The sequence below is a fragment of the Pecten maximus genome, chromosome 3 (genome assembly GCF_902652985.1).
Source record: "Pecten maximus chromosome 3, xPecMax1.1, whole genome shotgun sequence".
Classification (NCBI taxonomy): domain Eukaryota; kingdom Metazoa; phylum Mollusca; class Bivalvia; order Pectinida; family Pectinidae; genus Pecten; species Pecten maximus.
Genome location: NC_047017.1, coordinates 36216245 through 36228543, shown reverse-complemented (window position 1 = coordinate 36228543; position 12299 = coordinate 36216245). Strand labels below are relative to the sequence as shown.

Here is a 12299-nt window from a genome sequence, read left to right as displayed (position 1 = left end):
GTTAAATACAAAATGGCATTTTATTGATGTGATCATTCACTTTGATTTAAATTGCAGCGGGAAGGTAGATTACGATTTTCAGTAGGACAGTGGTGAGTTCACCCTCAGAGAATAGACAATTATATTTGGAAGAGCTTTCTCGGTTAAAGAGCTTTCCACTTCGAACAACTTTTGGAATTGAAGAGAAAAAAATGTATGTATAATCCAATGTTTGAATTAGTGAAAATAACCAACCAACATTGATATACAACTGTATTAGATTTTACACCGAATTTGCTGTCACGTGAAATTGCGATACACCATTATGTAAAACGCTGAAGTGTTACCAAGTTAAACACCAGTATTATACGTTAAATTCATTTAGAGGGATATCGCTGTTAACTGTTCACTTTATCGCATTATCTTATCATGTAAACTGTTCAAATCATTCCGCTTACTGTTCACTTCATCGCCTATGTTTTCACTTTATCGCGTAAACTTTTGAGATTCATTGTATTTTAACACGTGAACTAGTGATAGCTTATTACCGCTTAATGGGTTAATGCGTTTTTAATTAAATGACAATTTTTCACGGTTTTGACGTCAGCAGTATTTCATACAGGTATACCATGTTCCTTGGTGTTTGCGGGTCTCTGGGCAGTAGCTATACTTACATGTACCGACGATTTCCCTTTTACAGACCAGAGAGACACTTGTCACTAAATAAATGTTTGGTATTTTCAATATAGACATTACATGACTGATCGACAGCTGGAGTATAGACCTCATGTTACCAACACTCTAAAAATGATGAGTATGCGAGTTAAAGTGTCGGATCCGATTTTGAAAGAAAGGTAAGAGAGCAACATGTATAAAGCAGATTGACCCAGCAATGTTAATTTGTCAGGGGCCAGTTAGTACACTATCTAATGTTCTGGTGATTTGACTAAGTCATGGTAGCATACCTCTGGGTGGTACGCTAAAGAAATGGCATTAGCTTGAATTAAACATTACATTTCCTAATAATGTAGATTACCATGACATTTGTACGTCAGAGGAAAACACTAGGCTTGTGTTGTGTCTATTCCAGTAGGTGTAAATCACTGTTCCCTGGCGGAGAGATAAAATTAAACAAGTTAACTTGGAAGCATATTTCAAAACTGCCAAGGAGATGTACTCTCTTTTTCAACATCAACAAGTTATCTTGGAGCAAGTTGGTTTGAGTTCCTGTATCTGATGGAAATTACAGGATTAGTATTGAAGTTATATACAATAAAACAATTGTTGTTTCCCCTATCCAGTCCCTGTCCGTCCGCCTCCAGGGGCCGGGATATACCTTGTATCCCTAAATTTCTTTTATACATTTTAGTACAACATTACACCTTTAGGTCCAACGGGCTTTAGGAACGAATCTCGTCATATTCCACTCAGCTGTTTCACATTGTTAAGATTTGATAGGTGAGACCATGAATGATGCTCTTCTGACTTGAAATGAGGGAGCCCATATATAGTTCATGAGTTTTCGCACACACATGATCAGGTACGTGAACGGATAGGGAGCGTGGAACCACTACCTCGGATCTTCACACGAGATAATGTGGCTGGCACTTTAACCATTTTTTTTTTACAATATTGTACTACCCACTAAAACTCCAACATATAGTTTACTGTTTGTGCTCATTTAACTGTATCTATTTAAATATTTTCATGCTACCATAAAAGACTCGGTTAAGAAAACTCTAATTTCATCTTTGACCTCCATTTAAATTTGATATTTTGATGTTAAAGGCATAAAAATATTCTATGACATGCATCCTAGCTATATGCTTCATGAATAAAAGTTCATCAAAATACTTCATGAAGCATAATAAAAGTTCATCAAAATACTTCTACTGTTTAAGTAGTGGACCAGACAAGAAATGCTAGGCAGATCGACACCATTCATCAAGATGGACAGAAAGTATATGAAGGACTCTATCATATTTGATAATCTCTGATCATCCAGCCTCTTTGGGCCTGCAGACAAGGTGGATATATGCATTAAGTAAACTGAAGTAAGAACAGAAAGGCAAATATTTCACAAACCATTGTATTTTCAGTAACATCAATAACTTGAAACAATAGAAAATATGCCACTGTGATACATGTAAAGATTTAAACAGGTGATGTAAATGACTAGAAATACCCAGAATTCTAATGGAAAGAACTCTTCCTCATTAAAGTACACAGAATAAATCACAGAAATGTAATATACAGACAACTGGTGCTGACTTTGTTATTACAGCTACATATAATATACAGACACCAGGTGCTGACTGTTATTACAGCTACATATAATATACAGACACCCGGTGCTGACTTTGTTATTACAGCTACATATAATATACAGATACCTGGTGCTGACTTACAGCTACATATAATATACAGACACCCGGTGCTGACTTACAGCTACATATAATATACAGATACCTGGTGCTGACTGTTATTACAGCTACATATAATATACAGATACCTGGTGCTGACTTACAGCTACATATAATATACAGACACCTGGTGCTGACTTACAGCTACATATAATATACAGACACCCGGTGCTGACTTACAGCTACATATAATATACAGACACCAGGTGCTGACTTACAGCTACATATAATATACAGACACCTGGTGCTGACTTACAGCTACATATAATATACAGACACCAGGTGCTGACTTACAGCTACATATAATATACAGACACCCGGTGCTGACTTTGTTATTACAGCTACATATAATACACAGACACTCGGTGCTGACTTACAGCTACATATAATATACAGACACCCGGTGCTGACTTTGTTATTACAGCTACATATAATATACAGACACCTGGTGCTGACTTACAGCTACATATAATATACAGATACCTGGTGCTGACTTACAGCTACATATAATATACAGATACCTGGTGCTGACTTACAGCTACATATAATATACAGACACCAGGTGCTGACTTACAGCTACATATAATATACAGACACCCGGTGCTGACTTACAGCTACATATAATATACAGACACCCGGTGCTGACTTACAGCTACATATAATATACAGACACCAGGTGCTGACTTACAGCTACATATAATATACAGACACCAGGTGCTGACTTACAGCTACATATAATATACAGACACCAGGTGCTGACTTACAGCTACATATAATATACAGATACCTGGTGCTGACTTACAGCTACATATAATATACAGATACCTGGTGCTGACTGTTATTACAGCTACATATAATATACAGACACCAGGTGCTGACTTACAGTTATATATAATATACAGATACCTGGTGCTGACTTATTACAGCTACATATAATATACAGACACCCGGTGCTGACTTACAGCTACATATAATATACAGACACCCGGTGCTGACTTACAGCTACATATAATACACAGACACCAGGTGCTGACTTACAGCTACATATAATATACAGATACCTGGTGCTGACTTACAGCTACATATAATATACAGACACCCGGTGCTGACTTACAGCTACATATAATACACAGATACCTGGTGCTGACTTACAGCTACATATAATATACAGACACCCGGTGCTGACTTACAGCTACATATAATACACAGATACCTGGTGCTGACTTACAGCTACATATAATATACAGACACCCGGTGCTGACTTACAGCTACATATAATATACAGACACCAGGTGCTGACTTACAGCTACATATAATATACAGATACCTGGTGCTGACTTACAGCTACATATAATATACAGATACCTGGTACTGACTTTGCTAGCACATGTTCAGCTATCATTACAACAGATGATGACTTGGTGCTTCATAAGCTTGTCAACAATAGAATAAAAATTATACTTTATATATGCAGTGAGATTATTGTTACCACAATATCACTACCAATTAAAATAACATTGAATGGATTTGCAAAACAGTCATTAATGTTGAGTATGTCAATGAACATGCAAGCATTGTAAATGTAAAAAGGGTTTTTAAAATTCACATTAAGCACATACATACATGATTGGTAAATCAACACAAATGGGTGATCATCAAAGTTACCTCCCCTTGCTAATGTTATATATGTATATATATATATACATTTGTATACCGTATATATATAGGATGACACTAATATGTCTCTGCTGTGGAACTTTCAGAACAAGAATTCTTTAACTAGAATCAGCATAATGACTTTGCTTTTACACCAAATAAATATTTATAAAGGAAGACAAGGTTAATTTTTTTATATTCAATAAAAATGAAATAATATTTTCTCCAAAAGAGGAAACTCAGTTATTTGTGATTTTAATGTTGGGCCTTCCGTACATCATTTAAAACATAGAAAAATTCTGATTTCTTCACCTGGAATTGTATGGTGTCAAATCCAATACAGGAACACTAGTACTTCCAGCAATATAGGCAGAGTGCACAATTATGAAGAGATATGAGATATCTGATTCATTAAACAGTTAATTTGGAAAAGAAATAAATAAATAAACACTAAACCAGTATAATCTGCATACAAAGGGATACAGGATAATAGCCAATTGAAAAGGTAAAAAGAAAAAAAAATTGTACATACAGTATTCCTAAAATTAGAAGGACTGTTTTTAAATATTGGATAGTCCGATACTGACCTTGTCATAACAAAAGAATTATCAGATTATCACAAGACAGTGTAGTATATTACTGAATGATACAAATGTATCCAACACAGTCATGTGTACAAGTAAAGTGTGAATATAAATGTGTGTAGACTATATATAAAACAAGTGAAATCTAACTTTCAAAATAAATTAGTTACCGGTATCTCATTCATAAATTCACATTATCTAAATCAACATGGTCCACTCTTACAACACTGCACGTTATGACCACAAGGTCCTGGGAATTATTTGACAATCTGATTTATCTACAATATTGTAGATACTATCTAAGACTTCTTATGGCATTACCTGTCAAAATTTAAACATTTCCATTGACAATCTTATCCAAAGGGATACAACTCTGGTACAAATAGTCAACTCATTGCAAAGCATATATATGGCACACAAAAATAAAATATATGAAAGAAATGCTTCAACAAAACTGATGATTATGTGAAACTCATGATCTGCTAAAGACAGTTCTTTTTTTTTTTACAATTTTTTCTTACAATTTAAATCTAATATCAATTTCTCGGAAATTGATACAAATGATGTCATAACAGATTTACATAAATTTACTTATTACTGAATAAATATGTTTGTTTAATATAATTTGATTATTTTACATAACATGATTTATATGGTATTTCCACTCTGAGTTGGAATTGCTCTATCTTTAAAGTTTAAAAACACATGATGTCAGTATAAACATTGTCTTTTTAGCAACATAATACTACAGGTCTGGGGTAAGATATTGAATCTGATACTAAATGCAAATGAGATCCTGAAATCTTAAGGCAAAATGTGAAGAGGCTACCTCCAAATTATCATAAATCTTAATAATCCTGTATTATAGGACAAGGAAAATGAAAAGAGGCTAGGTCCAATTAATCATGAATCTAAATACTCCTGTACCAGGACACGGTAAATGCAATGGACCAGATTTGAACCTCGTGCCTCCAGACTTTAAACATATCTGGATCCTAAAGAGATATCACGGACAGTCATCTGACCCAGTCCTGCTACACACCTATCAATTATAAAATCATATAGCTACACTTGCATTAATGGTGTACAAATTGCAAAACCAAAATACTGCTGTAAAAATATTGCATAATGTGTTACAAATATCCAAATACAAGTGCACAAATACAACAGATATTACAACACTGCCATTGACTGACCCACTATACACAGCTTTTACCCTGCAAGCTCCAGTACAGCACTATAGGAAAACTGCAAACACTTTTACAATAACAATATCATTATCTTACACCCAATTATACATGTATAATACAAACTGACTTTGTGAATAGTTTTACTTGGTGTAATGTACCCTGTGTATATTTTCTTGCCAATACTATATATATACTTAAGCTTATATCTTTCATGGCTTTTAATAGTACACTATGTCTGTTTTACCCTTGGATTCCCACAACCTTACCTATATGTATTAAACAGTAGCCAGGTGGATCCCCAAGACTTGCGTATCAAACAGTAATCAGACTGTATCCCAAGGCCCTCGAGCTCGGTCACCAGGACTTTTTACCAACACTACCCAGGATTCCAAAATCATGTGTACCCTTCAGTAACCTTCAGGATCCCCAAGACACGTGTACCCTTCAGTAACCTTCAGGATCCCCAAGACATGTGTACCCTTCAGTAACCAGGATTCATTGGCCCTTATATATATAATTAATCCCCAGGACTTGTGTACCCTTTAGTAACTAGGATTCCCAGGCCCTTGATACCCAAGACATGTACATGTGTACCCTTCAGTAACCTTCAGGATCCTCTGGACTTGTGACTGTGTATGCTTCAGTAACCAGGATTCCCAGGCCCTTGATACCCAAGACATGTGTACCCTTCAGTGACCTTCAGGATCGATCCCCAGGACTTGTGTACCATTCCGTGACCAGGATTCCAAGGCCCTATAATGCGAGGTTTTTTTTTTTTTTTTGCTTTTTTTTTGTGTGTTTTGACCTCAAAATCCACCAACATGTGAGGTTGTAAAATTGTATTGTTAGTGTTATCATTTATCTTAAAATAAAATGTGCTGTTATTTTCACAACGTACAATACCCGTGAAGTACTTCATAATACATATATTGAATTCAATGGAAATTCATGATCACATTACAGTGAAAAGCCAAACTCTCCATCAAGATCATAATCATAATCATATATATCATCATCATATTCAAAGTCATTGTCTGTATCATGCCCAGAGTGAGTAGTACCGCTATCGTCCGTGTCTGGATCGGAGAATCGCATTGTCACCTGAAGAGCATTTGCATAGGCATCATCATACAACTCCACAGTGTCCAGCTCCAGTAGATCAGACTTGGTCAGATAGCCAAAGGTCACCAAGGAGATGTTGTCTATTGGGGGCGGTTTGTGGATGATGGTTTGGGGATACATCTCGCTGATCTCATGCAGCGAAGTTGTGTATGGTGCTGGGTTGTTGAGTATGAAAATACTGTTGTCGGTGGCTGCCTGTATTTGATATCCATACATGTCAGTTAAATTATCAGTGAGTAATCCAGGTGTTGGCACCTTGCGAAGGGAGGTTACCCACTTACACCTGACTTCATCTAAGACAAGTGCAGGTTTGCCAGGGTGGTAGATGAGAACTGTGTCATCTCGGACACACAACATGTATGGCTTCACAAAATCATCATAGGAAATCTCAGGAGGAGAGATCTCCCAGGAGTTGAACACTTTTGATTTTGTATCAAACATGACAAAACCAACTGATTTTTTTATGCAGAACTCCTCAGAAGGACCAGTGCGATGACGGAACCATAAAAAGATGAATCTGTCATTTCGGACAGCTGCTCTTGCTAGACTGATGAAACGGGCACCAGGGATCTGATGACACTTATACTGATGATTGGTTAGACTGCACTGAAACAAGTTGCCTGCCCCTTCCTTGTTGCCGATTACATAGAGGTTGTGGCCACACACTGCCACGGCTGGTGGCACTGAGCGGTAGTTGGTCAGGGTTGTTCGGTATGTTGGGTTGTAGTAGTCTGCAGTGCGAAATGAGTATACTGCTGGTTGCCCCTTCAGAAGGTCAACAACCAAGATGTTGATCTTTAACATGTCAGAGGGGTAAGGGAAACTTGGACACAGGTACATGTAAAGGCAGTTTCTGTGGGCAACAAGGCTACAAACTGTTTGTCTGGATGGTATCATTTGAGAAAGTTTCTCACTGCTAATTGGAAACTGAAACCATTTCTGACTGTATATGCTATAGACCAAAATTCTTAGGAATTTCATACCTTGGTTGCAAATCACTGTATACAGAACTGGACAAATTGTATCGTTCACACTAATCGACTCGTGAAGAACATTTTCTTTCAGCATGCATGACATGTGTCCTTCAGCATCTCTTCTGATTGCATCCGAGAGAGAAGACTGCATGAAGATGGACAGGTCCCGCTGCTTTATGCCTTGTCCCAAAACTGTTGTAGCATTGTCCCCAGTGTCATATACCCATAGTTTGATACAGGCACACAGATCATTCTTGTACATCTCCCTGCTTTCTTTACAGTAGTCAACCCAGCGTGTGATCAGTCTTTTTAACTCATTGTAACTTGTCTGGTGGACTGTTCTTGGATCCTCTAACAACTGGAAAAGGTATGGTGGTGGAATTTCTAGAATTTCATCATTATGGATAAGGTAGTCGTGGAAACGAGATTCAATTATCTTTTGACATGCTTCACTTACTTCAAGTAAATTGTGGTTTTCAGTAAGAAATTTCACTCGTAAACAATTACTCAGATCCAAGTTACCAAGGTCAAGATAAAACTGTTGACAGTAATCTTTCACGTCATCTAAGAGTAAAAAGTCTGATACTCTGAGTATATCATCAACATTGGAAACATTGACCGTCAGTGACCCAGTGTACATATAATCCAACACGTTACTGAATATGGAATCATCTTCTAGCAAGAGAGATTCTGTCAGATCTATTTCTCGTGAGGATTTCTCTCTCATTTCACAGGTAAACATGGATAGAAAATATGGGCTCCATAGTGCTAATATAGCACGATGTGCATGATATACTCTTCCATTTATCCGGAGAACGACGTCGCATAGCTGCCCCGTCTCCCGTTGTCTCATCAACGGCCTGATGATATAATCCTGTGGATTCCTGAAGAACTGTTTCTTCTCTGCTCTCATGTAATGAGACATACTTGTGTGTTTTATGGCGATTTAAACCCATCCTCTTCTTGTCCACATTCTTGATGTTACTCTTGATCAAAATCAGAATAACCACTTTGCATTGATAATGATAAGACAGACACAATTGGCTTGGCTATGCAATCGATACTTATGTTGATGAGGAAGCGCCATATTATAAACAAATACAAAGCGTTTTATTGATCGCGATGGTTATCATAAATGCCTATATGGCAAGGCGGAACGTCTGCAAGAAACAACAGACTTCTGGTAGATATGAAATGTTCTTTCTACCACAATACCCTACCGGTACACTTTATTTGCATACGCGAAATTATACTTGGCCACGTTTCCCTTTGATTCAAGCCGATAGTATTGTGGTAGAAACAGGTCACACGACTCGAAATTGTTTGATATGGAATTTATTTCACACTCGTAAGTTGTTTTTTAAAAGTTGCAAAAAACACTCGCTAAAGCTCGTGTCTTTTGTAACTTTAAAAAAATAACTTACTCGTGTATATCAAACAACCACTCGTTGTGTAACCTCTATATCTCTAGCTGCGGAATTGCGAAACTAATGAGTTTATTACACTGTGATTCTTACTTTCTAAAATATCAATTTAATTGGAAGCAACGCATTTTTTCATACTTAAAAAAAATTATGCGGTGATCACTCAAACCGAATTGATTGCATTTTTGCCAGTGAAATATATAGAAGATATTGAATGGTTTCCCGTTTAATATAATATATATTTCACGAGTATGACAGAATATCGATATTTTCACGAGTGCGACGTGGAGTAACGTCACAAAGAGATGACGTCATTACAGATTCCCGCACTTTTTGACGCTATTAATTTAAAAAAAATTAGATTGCCATACAAGACACTAGTCAAGCATGTTATTTAATTATATAAACTATACAATTTTTTGAAATATTTCAATTTAAGAGGCCCCCGATCCTTAACAGTAATCTGAATTTCACAGACCCCAGTACACATATTCAGTGGCAGTATAGCAATATTGGCAACATTTGATCTAGGATTTCAGACCAAACTGAAAAATAACAACACTTGGTATTGCCCATATATCATGATCACTTCCGGAAAGTAAGAGATAAATCTGGAAGAAGTTGAGATGAAAAAATAACAACACTTTGTCGGCTTCCTTTCCGTAACAACCCCATCAATTCCAAGCTCAATGGCACCAGCGAAACTGGAGAAGTTAAAAATGAGTCATGGTTTCGGAACAACCCCAAAACAAGATACAAGCCATGTATCTGAATTGTTGCAGCTAAATATGGAGTTAAAAAAGGTTTTATCTGTTTAAGAGATGAAAAAAAGTTTGATTCTTGATTCTGTGAAGTTCTTATGTAGACACATCACAAAATCTAGTGCAACGAAACTATTCAAAGATGCGGAAAGAATTAAACATAGATGGGGAGGCATGTCTAATACTGACTAGCATGGAGGATAACTACAACATATTCACGAATAAATTATCAACTGCAATAGACAATCACATTCCAAAATTAAGTGTAGGAAAGAAGAAACGTCCACTGCCATTAGATATCAAAACATTGGAATCAGTCAGGAAAAAACATAGATGTTGGAGAAGATTCATGGAAACAAAGGATCACAACAAGTATGCAGAGTATGTAAAGATTAGAAACAAAGTAAAGGACTTGATACGAAAAGCTAAAAAACAGCGGGAACAAAACAAAAACCTATACCCATGCTACCTATGAAACACATTAAAAGTAATTTTGGTTGGAAGGAAATTGAGGAAGAGGAAATTGCTAAATTAATCAAAAATCTGAATTCAAACAAATCTCAAGGCCCAGACAACATACATCCGAAAGTATTAAAAGAACTTGAACCTGTAATATCAATCAATGCGCACGGGCTCTGTGCCAACAGCCTGGAAAGCGGGGAAGATGACTGCTATTTTCAAGAAAGGAGATAAACGTTATGCAGGTAACTACAGACCAGTCAGATACAATTATCGTTTGTAAACTACTGGAAACAATTATAAGGAATCGTATTATGACGCATCTAATAAACAACAATCTTCTTAGTACTCAGCAGTTTGGGTTTGTGAAAGGTAGATCTACAATACTACAGCTTCTTAAAGTCATGGATGACTGGACGAAAATCATTGATGAGGGAAGTGGTGTTGAGGTTGTATATCTTGACTTTATGAGGGCGTTTGATACCGTTCCACACAGATGGTTAATCGGCAAAATGAAGTCGTATGGATTTTCAGAAGATTTAGTACTCCGGACAGAAGATTTTCTGTCTAAAAGACGACAGCAAGTTTCTGTTAATGGTCATACCTCGAATTGGAACCAAGTCACCAGTGGTATACCACAAGGCAGTGTACTAGGACCGTCTTTGTTTGTTCTGTACATTAATGACCTACCAGAAGCCATCGGTGCCACCGCCCTATTGTTTGCCGACGATACAAAATTGTATAAAGACACCAGGGTACAGGGAGATCTTCAGCGGGACCTGGACAATTTACGAAATTGGTCGGATACATGGCTGCTAAAATTCCACCCTAACAAATGCAAAACTATGTATTTGGGAAAGAAGTCTAATAGTTCAAAAAAATCTCATTTATATCAGGATGTAGATGGCATGAGAACAACAATTACGTTATCAGAAGAAATAGAAGAGAAAGTACAAAATTTTATAAAATCCAGCGGAAGATTTTAACAAGATTTTAACAATATTTAACATGTTTGAAAATTTTATTGACTTTGTTATATTATTTTGTGTGAGTGCCTAATGTTATGTAGGCCTATATCTCTTTCGTACTGCAGTCGATCAGTCTGTAATATCATCTGTTGTCTATGTAACTATTGTAAGGAAATGGCTTCATAAGTTGTAATAACTTGTGCCAAATCCTATTTGCAAATATGTGTAAATAAAATATGTTTAAAGTAAAAGAAGAGAAAGACCTTGGAATAATTATCGATACCAAATTAAACTTTAGAAATCATTTACAAGCAGCCGTAAACAAAGCGAATCGAATACTTGGAGCCATCAGAAGACCAAACACCTACTTGGATAATAAATCGTTCTGCTCTCTGTATAAAGCTTTAGTTCGACCCCATTTAGAGTATATGGAGCATGCATATGGAACCCATATAAACAACAGGACATTGATCTGCTTGAAAGCGTTCAACGGCGAGCTACGAAACTTCTACCAGGAATGAAGGATTTTTCGCACGAAGAACGACTGCGTCGCCTTAAACTCCCGTCGTTACTATATATAGACGAAATAGGGGCGACATGATTGAAGTTTTTAAAATTTTGAGACATGAGAAAGTATTCGTTCACTCAAAGAATTGTAGACAGTTGGAACCGTTTAGACAAATTTTGGAGTAACGTCACAACATAAACACTCTTATATATATGTATATATATTAGATATTGTATAAACTATGATCTGAG

The 12299-nt window shown here is 36.5% G+C and overlaps 1 protein-coding gene across 4 annotated transcripts; it reads right to left on the bottom strand.

Annotated features, from left to right (window-relative positions):
- Positions 1–2052: 2052 nt before the first annotated feature.
- On the bottom strand, positions 2053–9021 carry LOC117324035. 4 transcript variants are annotated; one of them, XM_033879642.1, is made up of 2 exons: positions 2530–9021; positions 2053–2372 (listed from the first exon to the last, which is right to left on the bottom strand). In XM_033879642.1, exon 1 carries the CDS (start codon positions 8851–8853, stop codon positions 6790–6792), a length of 2064 nt encoding a protein of 687 aa, XP_033735533.1. In that variant the 5' UTR covers positions 8854–9021; the 3' UTR covers positions 2053–2372; positions 2530–6789. The 4 variants fall into 4 exon arrangements, with proteins under 4 accessions (XP_033735533.1, XP_033735535.1, XP_033735536.1 ...); XM_033879644.1 differs by having other exon boundaries at positions 2053–2643; positions 2803–9021; XM_033879645.1 differs by having other exon boundaries at positions 2053–2529; positions 2803–9021.
- Positions 9022–12299: the final 3278 nt, after the last annotated feature.